Source organism: Podarcis liolepis, assembly GCF_965112155.1.
Source record: "Podarcis liolepis genome assembly, chromosome: 2".
NCBI classification, from domain to species: Eukaryota; Metazoa; Chordata; class Lepidosauria; order Squamata; family Lacertidae; genus Podarcis; species Podarcis liolepis.
This window is the reverse complement of record NC_139555.1, coordinates 113,021,575-113,043,677: the sequence shown is the minus strand read 5'-3', so window position 1 is coordinate 113,043,677 and position 22,103 is coordinate 113,021,575. Positions and strand designations below refer to the sequence as shown.

General features: G+C 45.8%; 2 protein-coding genes across 2 annotated transcripts in view; one reads left to right on the top strand and one right to left on the bottom strand.

Annotated features, from left to right (window-relative positions):
* LOC310702004 (lymphocyte antigen 6 complex locus protein G6c-like) overlaps positions 1-22,103 on the top strand; it is a 110,298-nt gene that overhangs the window by 56,862 nt on the left and 31,333 nt on the right. The gene's annotated exons all lie outside the window — the stretch shown is intronic.
* On the bottom strand, positions 3,480-12,474 carry LOC310702014 (lymphocyte antigen 6 complex locus protein G6c-like). The gene is made up of 3 exons (XM_083493622.1): positions 12,223-12,474; positions 6,204-6,320; positions 3,480-5,065 (listed from the first exon to the last, which is right to left on the bottom strand). The coding sequence occupies exons 1-3, from the start codon at positions 12,272-12,274 to the stop codon at positions 4,860-4,862; spliced, it is 375 nt and encodes a 124-aa protein (XP_083349748.1). The 5' UTR covers positions 12,275-12,474; the 3' UTR covers positions 3,480-4,859.

Below are 22,103 nucleotides of genomic sequence, written 5' to 3'. Positions count from 1 at the left end.
CAGCACACCTTTGCCCCGGACCTCACTGGCTGCTTCCAGAGGCTCAGAGGGCACAAACTGGTAAGCCAAAGAACTCCAGACCTTCCTAATATTCCACGGCTCCATTTTCATTCTTGATATTCACTTGGGAGGCTGTGTACATTACTCAGGATGAACCAGATTCTCCTCCTTGGAGCCTCTATGTTGCTCTTCTGCTCTCCTGGTGAGTGTGTGTGTGTGTGTGAGAGAGAGAGAGAGAGAGAAGGTGCAGTGGCGTAGCGTGGGTTGTCAGCACCTGGGGCAAGGCAAATAATTTGCGCCCCCTAACCCGTGGATTTGTGCCCCCTAACCCGTGGATTTGTGCCCCCTAACCCTAACCCCCAGATGTTGCGCCCGGTGCGGCCGGCCCCCCTGCACCCCCCACGCTACGCCACTGGGAGGGAGGGAGGAAGGGGGCAGAGGTCTACAGAGAAAATAAGCAGAGGTATGCATGAGTTTCCAAGTGTTTTGTGAGCCTTTTTCCCTCGAAGGTGCAGAACTGGAAAAAGTTCTGATTCTGTACCTACGTATGTATTATATATTCTGACCTACACCTCTGGAAAAAGTGACCTGCTTTGCTCTTAGAGGAGCCATTTCAAGGATAAAAAATTGTGGGGATGCTAAGGGAAGCAAACGTTTGTCTGACAGGATGTCTCATCATAATAATTACCTAAACTGTGCAACAGATTTCATTCTGCTTTATGTGTTTTTATCTTTCATAATGGCTGTTAGCCAAACAAACACATACTCTTTGTATTTGCATGTCCCGTAAACGGAACGGATGGGGTTCAGTGCATGAACAAATTCATTCCATGGAGAGACTCCTGCTCACAGAACAGGTTTTCCCCTTCCTCTCCTCTCCCTTGCAGGCCCCTGTGCCGCTGGCTCTCATCTGCCTTGGGGTGTCCTCCAAGCATCCAGGGCAGACTTGGGACTATGTGGCAGCAGGTGCCACGGAGGGCAAGGAAAGGCAAGCCTTGTTGTGTGAGTCAAAGTCCACTCCACTTGTGTGCAGCACTGTATCTGCAACTGGCACTTCCATTTTGGTGACCCAGAAATACCAGCTTCAGGCAGAAGGTGGTGCTTGTTTCTTAAGCATCCCTGCTTACAAGAATCCATCCTTAAGGTTCCCAAAGGGTGGGGAACCATGAACGCATCCCAATTTTCAAAGAGGGAGGAGGGCAGACGATTCCTTGGCTTACGGCGCTCAGAGCCACACACGGCTGCTCCCAGATTATCCCCATCCACCCCTTCTCCTGTTTTTCACCCTCGCTCCCACACGAGAAAGAACCATCTCCAAGCCCTCACTTTCGACAACTTCTTTTCAACCTCAGCCCAAAGCCTCGTGTGTAAGCTCTGTCAATCCGGAAATGGCAAGGCCTGCTATTCGACAGAAGAAACGTGCAAGACTCGCTTCGGAAAGTGTTTCACGTACACCAGCTACCTTGGTAAGACCTGGCGATGGGCCGCAGCTCAGCGGTAAAGCGCCCTGTTTCCAGCATCTCCAGACAGGGGTGGGAACGGACTCAGCCAGGAATCCCAGAGGGTCCCTGCTAGTCAGGGTAAGCGGCCCTGAGGCGGATAGGCCCACAGTCTGACTCTGCCTAAGGCAGCTTCTTAAAGCTGTGGATTCAAACCAGAAGCTGCTGTAACCCAGTCAGATTGTTGGGTGATGGTGGTTTACAAATAATTAAAGGGCCTGGACGCGGGTGGCACTGTGGTCTAAACCACCGAGCCTCTTGGGATTGCCGATCAGGTCAATGGTTCGAATCCCCACGACGGGGTAGCGGTTTAGTCATGCTGGCCACATGACCCAGAACCTGTCTGTGGACAAAGGCCGGCTCCCTTGGCCTGAAAGCGAGATGAGTGCTGCAACCCTATAGTCTCCTTTGACTGGACTTAACAGTCCAGAGGTCCTTTACCTTACAAGTAATAGCATTATTATTATTATTTCAGTGGTACCTCCACTTACGTTCCCCTCTACTTACGTATCCTGTGGGATACGTACATGGCAAACCCGGAAGTATTTTTTCGGGTTTCGCTGCGTGCGCATGCGCAAAAGTCCTCTATGCGCCATGCGCATGCACAAAAGTGCTCTATGCGCCGTGTGCATGTGCAGAAGCGGCATCTCTGGTTGTGAGTTCCTTGGGATGCGACTGGAGCTCCGGAACGGATCCCGTTCGTAACTGGAGGTACCACTGTATTATTATTATTATTATTATTATTATTATTATTATTATTATTATTATTATTATGTCTGGGTGTATCCATAAAAAGAAAAGGAAATGGAAGGTGGCCTTCCGGATTATGTCATCCTGGTTCATGGAATTGTATGTTGGCCTTCAGCTGACCATGACGTCACTCGTTTTTCTCCTTGGTCATATTATTGTCTTTCCCCTCACAGATGATGAGCTCTATTTCATGAGTTATGGCTGTGTGAGTGATGAATATTGGGAATACTGCAACACAGTTCAAAAGGATGGAAAATACACACACATTGATTCTTGTTGTGACACTGACAAGTGTAATGGGAAAGCCCTACCTCTGCCTCGTGGCGGAAATTAAACTGTGGAAAGGATTGCCAATGGCTGCAGTTGTCTTTACTCCACCCACCCCGCTGTGTGTCTCCTGGAAAAAATGGGATTCTTCGCTCTTACGTACCCAATGCCATCGTCTGACTCACACATTGCTACCTTTGGTCTACAGAATACCATTCTCCTTCCCACACATACATACCGTCATATATATATTTATCACTATTATATAATTTGGAAAGCAGTTTGCCAATCTGTCCGTCTGCTGCCTATAGGTTCAGCCACCTCTAGAGATATTGTTATCAAACTTGGCGTGAGGTTTCCTGAGGTGAGGGGTGGTGTTTGCAATAGCTGTTTGGATGCCAGCCACCATTTTGAATCAAGATGGCGGAGGCTAGGCACGCCTCTGCTCTTAAGAAAGCTTAACCAAATTTTGCAGCGTGACTCCAGAGATCAAGGAGAAGGTCTACGTTCTGGACACAGTCAGATGCTATTTTGAGTCAAGATGGTGGACTGGGCTGTTCAGAAATTTTGCATGGTGGTTCCTGAGACCAAGGAGCAGGTTCCGTGTTTTAACCACCAATTTCAAAACTGCACTGGTTTGGGGGTTTCTTAGAATTCCTGAGCAACACCTGTTAAGAGGCAGCTGTCCCTGTCTTCTTTGGCATGTAGGCCATGTGTTAAGAACATGAGTTTTATTTTTATTTTATTTTATTTTTATTTACCTGGCGCCACCAGTCTACAATGTGCTTTCCAGAGCGCAAAACCCGCTCTGCCCCTAAGGAGCTCACAATTTTAAAAATCTGATGAAGGGGAAACAAAACAGGGTGTGGAGGAGAGGGGGGCAGGGGTGAATAAGGAAGCCACGTCCTGCGGTCTGCGTTGCACCTAATTAGGCTTAATGAAAACACAGAGCAAAGGCATGCAGGCCTTTCTGATTGGGTTTACTTTCATCATCAGTTTGAACAAAGCAGAGAAGAGTTCACGGGTACAGCTTAAATCACCTGGTTTTGGATTTTCAAAAGCTGCTTGGTAGGTGGATGATGCATGGAGAAATTACAAGATCTCCCTAGGCCACAGCCCCTCTCCCCAGGACACACACACCCCACCACCTCTCTCTATATGTTGGGATTACATATCTCACCAGCTGCGAAGAGCAGCTACAGTGTTGACATCATGTGATGTCTCTGAGCGTGAGACAGGGAAGTCTCTGCCAGTTCTCATGTAACCAAAGAGTTACTTTCACTTCTGAGCCGAAGTGTGAGTCGAGTCGGAGACTCTTGTGTTTGCTGCTCAGGAGAGCAGTCATGCTTGTAAGAGCTGCGTGTACAGTCTTAATAAAGTAGTGAGTAGACTACGGACTGTCTCTTTCTTCTGTGATGGGATGCCAGAAGATTAGTGTGCTCCTCTCAGGACGGAGGGGTCTCTCTGGACTGAGGGATGATTCCAGCCAGAGAGTGACCATCGGAGAGAAGTACGATGTCTTGGGAAGTGGCACCCGTCCCGGGGGCATTTTTCCAACAAGTGGTAGCAGAGGATGGTTGATGTTAGTTTCTGTTTCTCACTGTGCAGCTGCTGCAAGTCCCAGGACTGTGCTTACATTCCACAGACAGTCCAGGCTATTGGCAGTCTCAAGGGAGACTAGAGACGGATGTGATGTTACTGGTTTCCTGTTTCCTTTGTTCCTTTGTTCAGTTGCTCTCTGCTTCCATAGAGAAGCACTGCTGCACAGTGAGAAACAGAAACTAACACTATCTTCCCTATGGGCAAGCAAGAGTGTGAGGACACATTCCAGTCAGCAGAGGGTGTGGAGGGGTGTGCGAGTGTGCCCATAAACGATCCTACTGTACAAAGGAGGGGAGGAATTGCACCCGTTGCTCCTCCCATTTTTGCCTCTGGCCCCGCCCACCACTGCCATGTGGCCCCCAGAAGGGAATATGGTGCCCAGTCTGGAAAAAAGTTTTCCCAACCCTGATACACAGAGTAGGCAAGGCCTAACATTCCTGTGACCCAACAAGCCAAACACAACCCCCCAGCTATGCTTGTCAAAGCTCCCCAGGTAGAGTAGAGGGAAGAGGAGACTGGTGGACTGGTGGACCATTGCTGGTGGCAGGCAGATTGCATTGGGCTTGGAGGGTCCACAAGTTAACCAAGCCTACAGGAGAGGCAGTGAACGAGGTGGGAAGATTTGAAATCCGCACATGCGAGGGAAATTTTGGCACATGGGCACACGCCGCAGGCTCGAAGGAGGTCGAGGTGATGCAGAGGGTCTGTTAATGGGAAGAACATCGCTGCTACTCCTCGATCTTAGTGGGCCAGCCACCACCCCAGGGCCAAGCTGAGGCCAGCGAAGAACGGGAGACTGGGATTGGTCGCGGCTGCTCCATTGCACAAGTCGTAGTTGCAGCACGTGCGGTTATAGTTCATGTCAAAGACGTTGTCCCTCTGCTCAGTCTTGTTGCAGAGCTCTGAGTACTTGCCACAGCCATGTTTGGTGAAGAGCTTTATTCTACCTGGTGGGAGAGGAGGAAGAGCTGTGTGATGATGATGATGATGATGATTTATCATTTATACCCCACCCATCTGGCTGCATTTCCCCGCCGCTCTGGGCGGTTTCTGGCAGAATATTAATAATAATAACAATAAAGCTACAAAACATCAAACATTTAAAACTTCCCCAAACAGATGTGAAGGAAGGAAAGCTCCTTTGAAGAGGCACTTTCAGCACCAAGCAGCTGATCGCTACTGGAAGGGCACCTTCAAACAGATTTGCCGTAACTGCCGATCAGCTGAGTGGCGGCTACTGCCAGCCTCCTCTGAACTTTGATTGGTAGTTGCCGGGAACCCCTTTGAAGTCCATTCAGAGGGAACTGTTTGAATCCACAGCACTTTTTCTGAAGGGGGGGGAATGCTCCATTTGGAGGGAGCAGTTTGAATGCAGGAGACCTCTGCAGAAGGAAGAATGCTCTGTCAGAAAGCAACATGCCTCCGAATTATCACAAGCAGGAGCGTGCGACTGCAATCATCTCCTACTTGTGGGGGGCGGGGTCAAGAGTGGCACGAGGTTGACTATTGTGAGAATCAGATGGTTGGCTCGATGGGCCTTTGGTTTGGTCCGGCAGGTCTCGAATGATTTGGGTTTATTTTAAAAAATATATATATCCAGAAGTGGCTCAGTTTGTACAGCATGAGTCTCTTAATCTCAGGCTCATGGGTTCAATTCCCACATTTGGCAAAAGATTCCTGGATTGCGGGGGGGGGGGGGTGGGATGAGATGAACTCTCGTGGTTCCTTCCAACTCTACAAGGCTATGATTTTATGAAATCCAATCCTGTGTTACAGAGATATTTGGAGATATCTGAGTGCTGCGTCCTTTCCTTTGGGGGAGGGGGTCATTACTCACCTTGCACAACTGATATATCCCAGCACTGCCTTGACCAGAAGTTTTGGACTACAACTCTCATGAGCCCCAGCCAGCATAAGGCTGACCTGGACCATTCCAGGTTGTGGAAGGAGGATGGGAGGCTGGGATTAGCTGGGGTGGCTGCGTTGCAGGGGGTTGGATTAGATGACCTTTGGGGTTCCCTTCTAACCACAATTCTATGTATTGTATGCTCAAACACCAGAGGAATCTCTCTTTCCCAGTCTCACCTGTATACACTTTGGTTGTTTCGCAGTACTGGCCCTCATCGGCTTTGCAGGGGTCATCGGAAGCGAAGCAGAGGTCACCGACTTTGAATTTACAAACTTTGCACACCAGACCTTGTGCTGAAAAAAGAAGAGATAGATGTGCTGTTGTTTCGGTTTTAGGGGAGGAAACCGCAGGAAGCTCATAAATCTTCGCTGCAAAAGGGTGCCTGTTTGCTCTGTGTTGATAACACAGCTGTGATTATAGTGAGGTATATTTAAAAAAGCAGCCACAACGAACTCTTAAAATGCACTGGGTGATATTTTAACACCGTTCATATTCAGGGCAGATCCGTTAAAATCCATGCACCTAAGTAATTCACGTTCATTCGTTTAGGTGGGTCTGCTCTTGAGTATGATGTAGCTGGATAACCCTCATACTTTTTCCTACCCCTGCAATTCATTCCTGAATCTTTGAGTGGGACTTTGAACCTTGTTCACCCTCCTAGCAGAAAAGGACAGCTACATATTCCTGCATTGAAGGGGGTTGGACTAGAATCAGCGGTTCTCCACCTGTGGGTCCCCAGATGTTGTTGGACTACAACTCCCATCATCCCTGAGCTCGGGCCTTGCTAGCTAGGGGTGATGGGAGTCGTAGTTCAACAACATCTGGGGACCCACAGGTTGAGAAAGGCTGGACTAGATGATCCTCAAGGTCCCTTGTAACTCTACAATTCTATGATCTCTATGAGCTTAAGGAGGGTTCGGAGTAAGGCCTATATAGTTTTGAGCAACTTGGAAAGTTGGGTGGGTCATAAATCTTGTAAACAAACAACTTCATTTACAAGCGTTCTGCAGTCTGTTTTAATATGTCTTTGTGTGTGTGTATCTCTTTTGATTAAAATAGAAGTTACCTGAAATTAAAAAATCAATACAAAATATTTTTAAAAAAACTAAACGCAAAGTTGATTTTTTAAATATTTCTATTATTTTCTGTTAACCTAAGACTAGTCAAAGGCAAAATGCTAAGAGCTCAACATAAATAAAAAAGTTAAATGCTGAGACTGGCCTCTCCCTAAACAACAATAATAATGAAGTTTTAAAAGAACGAGGTAGCCCAGGACGTCCCAAAAGAATAGTCACACGTTTGTGAGAGAGTTTAATTAACACCACTGAGAATGCTCTAGGATAGCACATGAATCATTGCTGGGATTAACACACAGGGTAGAAATAACAGCAAGCTGGAACCGGGACAAGAACACTCTCGTGAGTGGCATTTTGCTAATTTGTTCAAGCGACTCTCGCCAGCTTTGAAGCAGGTTCTGTGGAAACATTGTGCTCTTTTTCCCAACAGAAGATTAATTAAAAGCAGCAGCAACCCCCCCCCCTTCATAGTGTGGGAGGCACTATGCTTCAAAATGCCATTTGCTGGGAATCGCAAGTGAGGTGTGTGATGTTGCTTGCAAGACTTTCCACGGTCATCTGGTTGGAGATCGTGAGAGAAGGATGCTAGGCTAGATGGGCTTTGGGCCTTATCCAGTTCTTCTGTTCCTAAAGCAGAAGGCTTCCTTTCCCTGCCCAGCCTGGAGCGTGGATGCTTCCCGTCGCAGTTACATGTACCAGAAACCTGTCAAACATTCACGTCATGCAGTGAGACGTGAAATAGGGAACCGATAGGCAAGTACGCCCAATCTACAAAAAGTACTCATCTAACAATCAGCAGCATGCCTATGGTAATCCATCATGGGTCAATTCCTTGTAGGTACAGTGGTACCTCAGGTTAAGAACTTATTTTGTTCCGGAGGTCCGTTCTTAACCTGAAACTGTTCTTAACCTGAGGTACCACTTCAGCTAATGGGGCCTCCTGCTGCTGCTGCACCACCAGCATGCAATTTCTGTGCCCATTGGTCATGTTGGAGCCGATAGGTTGTTTTCTGCTGCTCCAGAGAAGCGGACACGGAGCAATGGATCCAAACTACAAGAAAGAAGATTCCACCTAAACATTAGGAAGAACTTCCTGACAGTAAGAGCTGTTTGACAGTGGAATTTGCTGCCAAGGAGTGTGGTGGAGTCTCCTACTTTGGAGGTCTTTAAGCAGAGGCTTGACAACCATATGTCAGGAGTGCTCTGATGGTGTTTCCTGCTTGGCAGGGGGTTGGACTCGATGGCCCTTGTGGTCTCTTCCAACTCTATGATTCTATGATATGAATTTTAGACCCGACAACAACTAGAGGGCACCACATTGACACTCGTGAAGATACATAAAATGGAGTTGAGCAGACCAGATCCGTGACCAGTTCCTGATATGGGTAATTTCACTCACTGAACTGCAATATTTTGAAACAAACAAACAAACAAAAATCCTTCCAGTAGCACCTTAGAGACCAACTAAGTTTGTTATTGGTATGAGCAATAACAAATTTAGTTTGTCTCTAAGGTGCTACTGGAAGGAATATTTTTATTTGGTTTCGACTACGGCAGACCAACACGGCTACCTACCTGTAACTTGCAATATTCTGATTACTGAAAAGGAGAAGTAATCTTGGGTTCTTAAAAATAAAGTCTGATGTGCAGAACAGTGTCTAACTAAACATACTGCTCTCCTGCTCTTTATTCCACAATATAGTAGATCTTTTGTCAAATGGTTAAGATAACCTTTTAAAATTACAAGTCAATTAAAAAAAAGAGGATGCATGTTATCATAGGCACTGCCCAATAGGGACTGAATCATTTCTGTGCAGGGGTGGAAGGGGCTAAATAGACTGTTTTAGGCAGATTATTCCGTGGTGAAGTGTTATTACAACTAATATCTTCTTTCATTCTAAATACAGTGGTATCTTGGGTTACAGGCTCTTCAGGTAACAGACTCCGCTAACCCAGAAATAGTACCTCAGGTTAAGAACTTTGCCTCAGGATGAGAACAGAAATTGCACGACAGCAGCAGGAGGCCCCATTAGCTAAAGTGGTACCTCAGGTTAAGAACAGTTTCAGGTTAAGAACAGACCTCCAGAACGAATTAAGTTCTTAACCCGAGGTACCACTGTACCCAGCTCAATGGTTCTTTGATCGCATCCATGTAATACACTGACAGCACTTTTAAAGTGGCTTCCTCCAAAGGATCCTGCAAACCACAGTTTACCCCTCACAGATCTACAATCCCCAGCATCCTTAGCAAACCACGGTTTCCAGGGACATGTGGGGAAAGGCGAGTGTCTTTAACGTATGGTATGGATGCGGCCTATGTTTTATGCAAGCAGTTTGGAACAGGGGTGGGGGAAGTTTTTCAGTCTTTCTGGGAAAAGTTTGGTATCTGAAGAAGTGTGCATGCACATGAAAGCTCATACCAATAACTAACTTAATTGGTCTTTAAGGTGCTACTGGAAGGAATTTTTTTATTTTTTCTGGGAAAAGTTTTTGAGGACCATAGGTCAGCGGTAGGCAGTTTGAGGTGTGGCTGCAACCATAATTTCGAGATGCCAGGAATTTGGATTGGCTTTTTATGCTCCTCATCTTCTTTTCTCCTCCAGACTGGGCTTCCTTCTTTTACAGAGGGTAAGGCACTCGTGAGACACCTTTTTATAAGACTCTGTTTTTCAGTGGCTGAGTCATTCACCCCTCCCTAGCACAATTACCAACACTCCCCTTTCCTAAATGAATGATGCACCTGTGGTTAAATGGATTGTTTTCTGAGTTCTTCAAAGCTCCAAAGCAATGAAGATTCCACACCCAAACAGATTTCTCCAACAGGCAGCACTGGATATTATGGTTAGTGCATTTATTTTCCATTATGGAATATGGCAGATGGGTGGGTTAATGTTGAGATGAAGGGCGATAACTGTTGTACCTGGAGCTGAAATGCGAGTGCTGTGAAAATCCTAGCTCCTCCATTGAGGGCTGGATGTGCTGAGCTGAGAAATAGATGGAAAGATGGCAGAAAGGGGCGAAGAGTAATGGAACGTGTGGAGATGTAAGCAGCTTGGAGCAAGGCAGGCAATGTTTTTTCACTGAGAGATTTCCGAGATTGTTAGTGGTGCCTGGATATGTTGAGGGGGAGCGACGCCTTGAAACTGGCACACCTGTATGGAGTCATGTTCCTCTCCCAAGAAGCCCAGGCAGTCCTTTAAAAATGGGGTCCATGAGACTTTTCACGAAGGTGTTAAAATCAGGGAAGGGAATATGAAGGGGGAGGTTGTCTCTGGAACATTGCTTGATTTATTAAAAGTAACTACAGTGGTACCTCGGGTTACAGATGCTTCAGGTTACAGACTCCGCCAACCCAGAAATAGTACCTCAGGTTAAGAACTTTACCTCAGGATGAGAAGAGAAATCGTGTGGCAGCAGTGGGAGACCCCATTAGCTAAAGTGGTACCTCAGGTTAAGAACAGTTTCAGGTTAAGAACGGACCTCCAGAACGAATTAGGTTCGTAACCAGAGGTACCACTGTATATGTCACTTCTCATAAAATATAACGGCCTTCTACAGCTCTCTATGTGCGTGCGCTCATGTATATAAATACACACACACACACACACACACAATAAATGACAAAACACTATTAAAAGCAATGCAGAATAATCATTAAGATGATTGCCTTATCAAAAGTTAATCATGAACAGATCTCCTGCCTTGCTAAGCAGACATATGCGGTCCAAGGAGTAGTAGTAACTGTTTTTGTTTCCTTGCTGGCTTGCTTGACTCAAAAGAGCCACCACTAGACCTGTTGTAAACTATAAACCTCCAGCCACACTCACAAGGGGGCGAAAAAGTATCCTTATTCAAAATTTCAAACTTAACATGAACACGAGTTAATGCCTGGCTCACCTTTCCATTCACAATCCTTTAGATTTGCTTTTTTTTAAAAAAAGGGAGGCAGCCAGGTTAGTCTTACCCCGAGTAGACACATTGAAATTAATGGACATAACTAACTTATATCTAATTGAGGGTCTCCTCTGAATATGATTTGGTTGGATCCACTCCTATGTACTCCCACTAGTAAAAGGTGAATCGGTTGATTTCAGTTTCTGTCAGCATTTCATCTTTTCAATTAGATTCAGCTAAACACATTTCCACTTTAGCATTCTTTAGGTGTCCTCACAAAAAAATCCCCGCAGGTCACTCCCGCTAATACAATGTGGTTCTCTGTTTTATTTGCACGAATAGACGCGGGTTGTGCACACATTACCCTAATGCACACATTGTTGTATGCATTACTTGCCTGGATAATTGCATTGCAAAATTCACACAGGTGAGTTGTTTTGGAAGGTGCAAATTAAGTACTTTTGCATTTAAATGCTCCCTGGGATGATCTTCTCTCCTTTCTCTAACCCCTGCACACACTATAACTGCCAGAGCTTGTGCTGCTGAACCACCAACACCACATGGACCAGAATGGCAAACCTGAGCCAGCTACAGACAGATTATTCTCTCCAGGTGAACTCCTGGAGTGTAGATGAAATGAGGGAGATAAAATGCCCACTCATTCTCCCTCTTTTCTTAAAACTTAATTGACTACAGTGGTACTTCTGGTTACATACGCTTCAGGTTACATATGCTTCAGGTTACAGACTCCGCTAACCCAGAGATAGTGCTTCAGGTTAAGAACTTTGCTTCAGGATGAGAACAGAAATCATGCCCTGGTGGTGCGGCAGCAGCAGGAGGCCCCATTGGCTAAAGTGGTGCTTCAGGTTAAGAACAGTTTCAGGTTAAGTACAGACCTCCGGAACGAATTAAGTACTTAACCTGAGGTACCACTGTAGTCTGACATCTATCTATCTATCTATCTATCTATCTATCTATCTATCTATCTATCTATCTATCTATATCTATCTATCATCTATCTATCTATCTATCTATCTATCTATCTATCTATCTATCTATCTATCTATCTCATCTCCCTCTCCATCTTTTTTTTTTACACAATCCCTTTCTGTTCACTATTATTCGCACAAATGTTTCCAGGAAACACACACACACACACACACACACACACACACACACACACACACACACACTGCCCTCCTTTCTTATAAAAGCTGGCACTTACCAACTGAGCAGAAGATCAGAACGGAAAATCCCAGGAGAAGGTACTTGTTCATCTTGATAAATGTCACAAGAGGGAAGGAGAGAGGAGGAGATGATGATGGAGAGGCGGCGAGGAATGTGCCTATGGAAATGGCGAGGAGGCTAAGAGGAGAAAAGCGCCCAGCTCAGCTCTTCTGCAACAAGGACTCTTTCAAGTAGGGCTTCAGAGAAGAGAGGCGTTCTAGAATGAAGCCTTTATTCCCGTTGAGGTTTCGGGGAGCATCCAATGGAAGTGGGAGGGGAGGAGAGACACACCTTTGGGAGAAGATGAGGAGGGTGGGTGGTTACATGGAAATAAAATGCAGGTGCAACTGACAGCAAATTTCCATGATCGGGAGACACAAATGATGAGTCCACACCCACAGCAAATCCCTACACCACATTTTACAATCCCTGCTATTCTCTGAGCCATGGCTTATTCATAGGAAAGGAGTGGAAAGGAGACTAGTATCTGGGCTGGTGCAGGAATTGTCAACAACAACAACAACAACAACAACAACAACAACAACAACAACATTTTATTTATATCCCGCCCTCCCCAGCTGAAGCCGGGCTCAGAGCGGCTAACAACAGTAAAATAACACAGCATTCTAAAACCAATTCATTATAAAATCAGTTCAAATCAAATTGATGGCAACCGTTGGGCAAGAGTTCTGTGAGGATTACAGAAGGAGGGGGTCAGACTGTGCCTTGGCCAAAGGCCTGGTGGAACAGCTCTGTCTTGCAGGCCCTGCGGAAAGATGTCAAGTCCCGAAGGGCCCTAGTTTCTTGTGACAGAGAGTTCCACCAGATCGGAGCCACAGCCGAAAAAGCCCTGGCTCTGGTTAAGGCCAGCCTAACCTCCCTGTGGCCCAGGACCTCCAAGATGTTTTTGTTTGAGGGCCGTAAGGTCCTCCGTGGGACATACCAGGAGAGGCGGTTCCGTAGGTACGAGGGTCCTAGGCCGTATAGGACTTTAAAAGTTAAAACCAGCACCTTAAACCTGATCCTGTATTCCACCTGTAAGACGAGACCTAATGGAGCAGACCAAAGTCCCATCTAGTCCAACATTATGTTCTCATGGTGGTCCACCAGATGCACCAGAGCCAGTGTGGTGTAGTGGTTAAGAGCGGTAGTCTCGTAATCTGGGGAACCGGGTTCGCGTCTCCGCTCCTCCACATGCAGCTGCTGGGTGACCTTGGGCCAGTCACACTTCTCTGAAGTCTCTCAGCCCCACTCACCTCACAGAGTGTTTGTTGTGGGGGAGGAAGGAAAAGGAGAATGTTAGCCGCTTTGAGACTCCTTCGGGTAGTGATATAGTGGGATATCAAATCCAAACTCCTCCTCCTCCTCCTCCGGGGAACCCACAAGAAGGGTAGCATCCTCACCAGTTGGGATTCCCAAAAAGTGGCATTCAGGGACTTACGGCCTCCAACTATGGAGGTGGGGCATAGTCACTGCAACCAGCAGCTATGGACAGACTAGAAAGCAAGGACGCCCTGTGGTTTTCCACCTTGTGTTTGCACACCACGCATCAAAGATCTGCGTAGGTAACCATCTGCCATGGATACAAAGCCCCTCCTCTTGTATCCTGACCCCACCGCCACCATCGCAACCTGCTTGTTCAACCATGTCATGCTTGGGCTTAGACAATGTCAGACTTCAGGGAATCCGATCCCCATGGCAGGCTGCCAGTAATGGAAAGACAAGAAGCTCTTACCAAGGTCTTTTATTCAATATTCACAGAGAGAAACGTAGAAATGCCGTCTCTTGGATAATGGTGTTGCTCTGAGTAATCTCCTCACACACACCCCTTCTCTTCTTGGGTGTCCGCAGTCCCACCACCCTTACGGTGTCTGCTTAGGGACAGTCAGTCACTCAAGTTTATTGCTTATAGCCAAAGGCTGCTGCAATGTATACAATGTCATTCCATAAAATATATACTAGTTTGATACAAAAACTTAAAACATTTACATTGTCAAAACATGACCTAATCTGCACAATGCTATAGAAACTCCTTAATATACAAATTGAAACATTAGACAAAAAAATTTATAAGCTAAAATCACTGCAGGGCCACTAATATATTAAAAGTAATGTTAAATAATACAATAGACAATAGCTTAGGGACAGGGCTGGATTTAGGTTTGATGAGGCCCTAAGCTATTGAAGGTAATGGGGCCCTTTATATGTCCAGCTGTCCTTTGTCAACAACAAATTGTCGCTGGTTTTTTTTTGGGTTGAATATATGCTATATGGTAATTTATGGACCTAATAGGTTTCTAAAGCCATGTGCACATAACAAAATACAGTGGTACCTCGGGTTACAAACACTTCAAGTTACAGACTCTGCTAACCCAGAAGTAGTACCTCGGGTTAATAACTTTGCTTCAGGATGAGAACAGAAATCGTGCTCTGGTGGCGTGGCGGCAGCAGGAGGCCCCATTAGCTAAAGTGGTACCACAGGTTCAGAATGGTTTCAGGTTAGGAACGGACTTCTGGAACGAATTAAGTTCGTAACCAGAGGTACCACTGTAACCAGTCCATGCAAAATATAGGGACCCTATATATAGAAATGAGCAAACCAGTGATATTTTTGGGAGCAGGCTAGCAAGCGGGGCCCATTACTTACATCATAGGAGCCTACACAACGCAAAACACTGTTACTGTGTGTAGGTTTTATTTTATTTGTTTTTTATCTTATATTTTGGAAATGTACATCCAGTTTATTTGTACTTTAATTTTTGGGGGGGAGGGGCCAAGAGAGTGGGGCCCTAAGCTATAACTTGTTTAATTTATACGTAAATCCAGCACTGCTTAGGGACAATTGCCTCTGGACTCTCTGCTCTCCTACTTCCATCGCTCGCCATGTTCTGGGAGAAGGGGGGTCTGGAATGCTCTCTAGTGATACTGTGTCAGCCAGCTGTTCCTGCTCTGCTTCTCCCATTACTTCCCAGCTTTGCCCCTCTTCTGTCTCTTGAGCTGTGACCCTCTGCAAACCACTGTTGTAAATCTATACTGTCCTCCTCTTCTCGGGAAGGTTCAGGAGAAGGGAGAGACGGTCTCCACCATTCCTTCTTAGTCCAGTCCTTGACAGACAATGATGAGAAGGAAGAGGAGCAGATGCCACTTCTTGCTTGCTCATTGGCCCTCTGCCTGGCAAGCCAGCCAATAGGAGCAATGATGAGGAAGCAGCCGGCGATAATTGTGGCAGAGTGGGACCAGGGACTGGGTCTGGTCCAAAAGCCCTAAAAAAACCTGGAGTCAGTACTAACCAGGGAAGGGGGATAAGCTCAATTCAGTTCACATTTAAAGGCACATCTAGCTCACCCCCGTTTTCTGAACCACACCCACCTTTAAAAATTCACACCTCGCCTGGATTTTGCAATGTGGTTCCGCAAGCGCTAATCCGCGCTGTCTCTCAGGACGTAGAGGATAACGTCTGTTGCCTCCTTTGGCCTGTGTTTTTACCGGAGAATAATAACAGTTGATCTCCTGTGGAAGGGTGTCGCTCGAAACGCGATAATATAATAATAATTTCTTATTTATACCCCGCACATCTGGCTGGGCTTCCCCAGCTACTCTGGTTGGCTTCCAACAAAATATTAAAATACAGTAGTGCATCAAACACTAAAAGCTTCCCTAAACAGGGCTGCCTTCAGATGTCCTCTAAAAGTCTGGTAGTAGTTGTTTTCTTTGACATCTGGTGGGAGGGCGTTCCACAGGGCGGGTGCCACTACCGAGAAGGCCCTCTGCCTGGTTCCCTGTAACTTGGCTTCTCACAGTGAGGGAACCGCCTGAAGGCCCTCAGCGCTGAACCTCAGTGTCTGGGCAGAACGATGGGGGTGGAGATGCGATGGGATGGTGGTATCTTACGCCACATTTTCTCAGGCCTTTTTTTCCTTGGTAGCATTGAAAGAAGAAGAAGAAGAGTTTGGATTTGATATCCCGCTTTATCACTACCCAAAGGAGTCTCAAAGCGGCTAACATTCTCCTTTTCCTTCCTCCCCCACAACAAACACTCTGTGAGGTGAGTGGGGCTGAGAGACTACAAAGAAGTGTGACTAGCCGAAGGTCACCCAGCGAACCCAGTTCACCAGATTACGAGTCCACTGCTCTTAACCACTACACCACACTGGCATAACTGTGCACCTGTGGGGCTTTCCATAGTTCTCTCTTCCCCCCCGGCTGTCTTTTCTGGGGAGCTGTAGTCAAACGACACATGGAGGGCACATTGTTGTCTAGCTACCCCTCTTCGGAGAGATGCCTCTTGTCACTCAGTGAGTATGAATGTACTCCACAAACCATGGGCTGTATCGGTACTCGGGGTAGACCTATTGAAATGGACTGAATCTGGCCCATTCATTCCATTGAGTCTACTATGAGGAAAACTGAGGTGAAGATCACCTCCAAAGCAGGTCCCTTTGTTTAGCCAGCCCTTTCACACAGTTAGGGAGGTTTGCTGTGAATCATCTAGCCCGCTAATGCATGATAAACTAAGTTTTCCTAGCTTATCTTTAACCTCGAGAGCAACACCCTTCCAAGTGAAAGAGGGAGACGCCTGACAGATTTTCCTTTTTCGTGCTGAATAATTTATCTCCTCCTTCTTTATGGAATCTGTATCTGTCCCTTCCTCTCTCCTCCCCCCACACAACCCCCTTTCCCAGAGCTCAGGGTGGCATGCAGATACATGATTTGAAACAGGGCAAAATGAGAAACGTTACTCATTCGTTCATTCGTTATACGTCTAAGATCGGTTACAGTTAAAAACATCCGGAAATCAATTGCAGTTTAAAACATACTGGTACTTCCATTCACTGGCCAGGAACAGGATTCTTTAGCTAGTAAGTGCTAAAGAATGGGAAATGGTAACTAAACAGTGAGTAAATGGTGACTCCATCCACACCATGAATTGAAGTGGTCTACCTACCGTTATTAGTGGTAGCATTAGTTAAATTTGTATACCACCTTACATCTCAGTGTTTTTGTACGCTCCTTTTTATTGTTGTATGGGACGCAGGTGGCGCTGTGGGTAAAAGCCTCAGCGCCTAGGGCTTGCCGATCGAAAGGTCGGCGGTTCAAATCCCCGCGGCTGGGTGCGCTCCCGCTGCTCGGTCCCAGCTCCTGCCAACCTAGCAGTTCGAAAGCACCCCCGGGTGCAAGTAGATAAATAGGGACCGCTTACTGGCAGGAAGGTAAATGGCGTTTCCGTGTGCTGCGCTGGCTCGCCAGATGCAGCTTTGTCACGCTGGCCACATGACCCGGAAGTGTCTCCGGACAGCGCTGGCCCCCGGCCTCTAGAGTGAGATGGGCGCACAACCCTAGAGTCCGTCAAGACTGGCCCATACGGGCAGGGGTACCTTTTTTTACTTTTATCGTTGTGGTTTTGTTTCCCTCTTCTCTGTTGTTCTTTGATTTTTTAAAGTCTTTTTCTTGCTTTTCTACCTTGTGAAATTTGCAAATGAAAATTATTATCATTATCACTTATTAAACTTGTACAAACACACCCACACACCCCATTTTGCCATAGATCTCCGGGCAGTTCGCAACATAAAAAACACAATATAAAACACAAAAGACGTAATAAAAAGAAGAACAAAAAACAACCCCAATATAATCCCCTCTCCCACAACACATTTTAAAAGAGTATCAGATGTTAATCAAAATTATTCATAATTATTCATAAATAAAATAAATTTAGGGACGCAGGTGGTGCTGTGGGTTAAACCACAGAGCCTGGGACTTGCCGGTCAGAAGGTCAGCAGTTCGAATCCCCGCGACGGGGTGAGCTCCCATTGCTCAGTCCCTGCTCCTGCCAACCTAGCAGTTCGAAAGCACGTCAAAGTGCAAGTAGATAAATAAGTACTGCTCCAGCGGGAAGGTAAACGGCATTTCCGTGTGCTGCTCTGGTTCGCCAGAAGCGGCTTAGTTCTGCTGGCCACATGACCCGGAAGCTGTACGCCGGCTCCCTCGGCCAATAAAGCGAGATGAGCGCCGCAACCCGAGAGTCGGTCACGACTGGACCAAATGGTCAGGGGTCCCTTTACCTTTACCTAAAATAAATGTATTATATTATCATTATTAATAGGAAGTGATTTGCATGGAATCCCTGATGAACTGAGCAGGTATCAGTCTGGGCACATCACCTGGCATCACCAGCTGGAATGTGCCCTTCCTTACTTTGGATGGAGAATGGGTGCAAAGGCATGCAGAGACATGAAGCACATCTCTTACTGTTCCCACAGGCACACCTGCCACTGACATGTGGCTCCTGAAAGGTTGACCACAAGGGACTGCAGCTCCCAGGCTGCCAAAGATTTCCCACTTCCAAGAGCTGGTGTGGTTTACTGGTTTAGAATCATAGAACTGTAGAGTTCGAAGGGACCCCAAGGGTCATCTACTCCAACCCCCTGCAAGGCAGGAATCTCAAGTAAACCACCCGTGACAGATGGCCATCCAGCCTCTGCTTAAAAGCCTCCAGTCCCGAGAGAATCTCTTCCACCGCCGAACAGCTCTTACTGATATTATCAGTTCTTCCTGATATTTCGTCGGAATCTCCTTTTCTTGTAACTTGAAGCTATTGGTTCGAGTCCTACCGTCCAGAGCAGGAGAAAGCAAGCTTGTTGACTCTTCCGTGTGACAGCTCTTGAGATATGGCTATCATATCTCCCTCTCAGTCTCCTCTTTTCCAGGCTAAACATACCCAGCTCCTTCAACCACTCCTCATAAGGCTTGGTTTCCAGACCCTTAATCATCTCGGTTGCCCTCCTCTGCACACGTTCCCACTTGTCAACATCCTTCTTAAATTGTGGTGCCCAGAACTGGACACAGTATTCCAGGTGTGGTCTGTCCAAGGCAGAATAGAGTGGTGGTACTACTACAGTGGTACCTCGGGTTACAGACGCTGCAGGTTACAGACTCTGCTAACCCGGAAGTAGTACCTTGGGTTAAGAACTTCACTTCAGGATGAGAATAGAAATCGTGTGGCTGCGGCACGGCAGCAGCAGGAGGCCCCATTAGCTAAAGTGGTACCTCATGTTAAGAACAGTTTCAGGTTAAGAACGGAATGTTGGAATGTTGAAATAAGCTGTTCGAAGGACATGATTCTTTTTATTTTTTCTCTGTCTTTTTTTCTTTTCTTGCTTCTTTTCTTTGTTGTTTGATGTCTGGAAAAATGCAATAAAAATTATCTAAAAAAAAAAAAAAAAAAGAACGGACCTCCAGAACGAATTAAGTTCTTAACCCGAGGTACCACTGTACTTCCCTTGACCTGGACTCTGCACTTCAGTTGATGTAGCTTAGAGCAGCATTATCTTTTCTTTTGCTACTGCATCACACTTTTGACTCATTTTAAGCTTGTGGTCCACTAAGATTCAAACGTCCCTTTTCACATATACTGCCAGTAAGCCGGGTGTCCCCCATCCTATATTTGTGCATCTGGTTCTTCCTGCCTAAGTGCATAACTTTACATTAGTCCCTATTGAAATTAAGTTTGTTAGCTTGTGCCCACTTCTCCAATCTGTCAAGTCCATTTTGAATCCTGATTCTGTCTTCTGAGGCATTAGCTACCCCTCCCAGTTTGGTGTCATCTGCAGATTTGAGAAGCACCCCCTCATTTCCTTCATCCAAGGCGTTTATAACGTTGTTGAACAACAACGGCTCAGGACAGAACTCTGTGGCACCCCACTTTTTCCAGGATGACAAGGAACCATTTGTGAGCACTCTTTGGGTTTGGTCAGTCAACCAGCTACAATTCCACCAGACAGTTGCCTCATCCAGGCCACATTTTACCAGCTTCTCATATCATGAGGGACTTTGTCAAAAGCTTTACTTAAATCAAGATACACTACATCCATGGTATTCCCCTGATCTACCAAGCTTGTAACTCTATCGATAAAAGAAATGAGATTCATCTGGCATGACTTGTTTTTGAGAAACCCTTGCTGGGTCTTAGTAATCACAGCATTCCAGTAATCACTGGAATACAACTCCCACAATCCTTGACCATTGGCTATGCTGGTTGGGACTGATGGTGGTTATGGTGGAGCGCAGGTAGATGATGATGATGATGATGATGATAATAATAATATATTATTATTATTATTATTATTATTATTATTATTATTATTATTATTATTATTTCTACCCCGCCCATCTGGCTGGGTTTCCCCAGCAACTCTGGGCGGCTTCCAACAAAATATTAAAATACAATAGTCTGTCAAACATTAAAAGCTTCCCTAAACAGGGAAATCATCTACCACCTCACACGTGTGGTCATCTATGCTGATGCGCGGAGTATTTCTCCTAACACAATGCATTTTTGCATGCCATTTTCATGAGTATATTCATCTTGACGCACATTTATATCTTAGATTCATTTTTGTAAACACTGGTTGTTGGAGAATGGCATTGCAGGATTCAGATAAGTGTGGATTTCTAAGGATGGATGCATTCTGGTTCTCGTGTTGTTTTGGAATATCAAATTATGAATTTGCTAAATCCGGCTTTAAATGCAAATTTAATTTAATTTGTCCCCGATCCCTAGTAAGGGAACCTGGAGAAGGGGTTCTGATGATCTTAAGGAATGAGCTGGTACATATGGAAGAAGGCAATCTCGTAACGTGATCCCAAACGATTTCTTTTCCTCTGCGACCAACTCCAAAATCGGGATACTGAGGAAAGACTGATACCATCAGGATCTGGTGCATACGCAAGGTGCCATTTGTTCCTGCAATATATTCTGGCCTGGGAAAGAAATTGGTGTGAAGACACCCACGAAATACAAGGTGTGCTCTGAATACGCCCAGAATGGAAAACGGGTTTGCCTGTTTTCCTATGTGAAATTCCTCCGAGGGAATGATGTTCCAAAGATACAGATGTGCGGGTTCCCTGTACACAGGAAGTATAATTCCTCCATCATTGAGCAGGATTTTCCATGATCTTCACCTGATAACTGAGGTCGCCTCTCCAGAAAAGGTCTCTCTTGCACACACAGGAATACCACTAAACACGCAAAGTCCCCAGTATGAGGACAGCAATTGGCATTTATGCACAGGGCGTGGGAGATGCATGTATAAAATAAATAAAATAACTGAGAGTTGTATATCTGAGGGTTGTAGGTGTAACACCTAGTCTCTGTGAGACAGTATGTTTCTTGAGGCGGGGATGTCACTAAGGGAAATTGTCAGGGAGAAAACACGTGCAAGTTTGGACTGGCCTTTTTTAATCGCATGTTTGAGTGTGTTTATGCCCATACTAAATGCCAAAGGAAAACCAGCTGGATTTTCGCAAGCGGAATTACCACGAAATATTTGTGTGGAGCAGATTAAAAATGTGGTGTGGGTGCTATCCTGTCAGCAACCAGCCTGTATTTCCTGATAGAAACCTGTCTGGCTGCAAATTCTGATTCTAAGAAAGTGGGGGGGGGGGAGCATTTTGTTTTTTACGATACGATAATCTTTATTGCTATTGTCCCATACAGAACAACGAAATTGAAAAAAATCTACACCAGACATTCAAAACCAACAAGCCTGCTATCCCAGCTATCCCAGCCTGTTTAGCCCCCTAAAAACTCTTATACCCCATAATTAAATAATTAAAGACCACCTTACACTGCGTTTAAAACCAAAATCGCGTTTAGATAGAAACTGTTTGTAAGGTGGATAGTCCTAGTCTTAATAACCCTGTACCTTCTTCCAGAAGCCAGAAGCTGAAAGAGATCATTTCCGGGGTGCGCACTATCCTGCACTATCTCTGCAGCTTTCTTATGGCACCTGGAAGCGTAGATTTGATCCAAGGTGGGAAGAGTGCACCCAGTTATTCTCTCTATAGTCTTTACAACCCTGGACAGCATTGTTTTTTCCC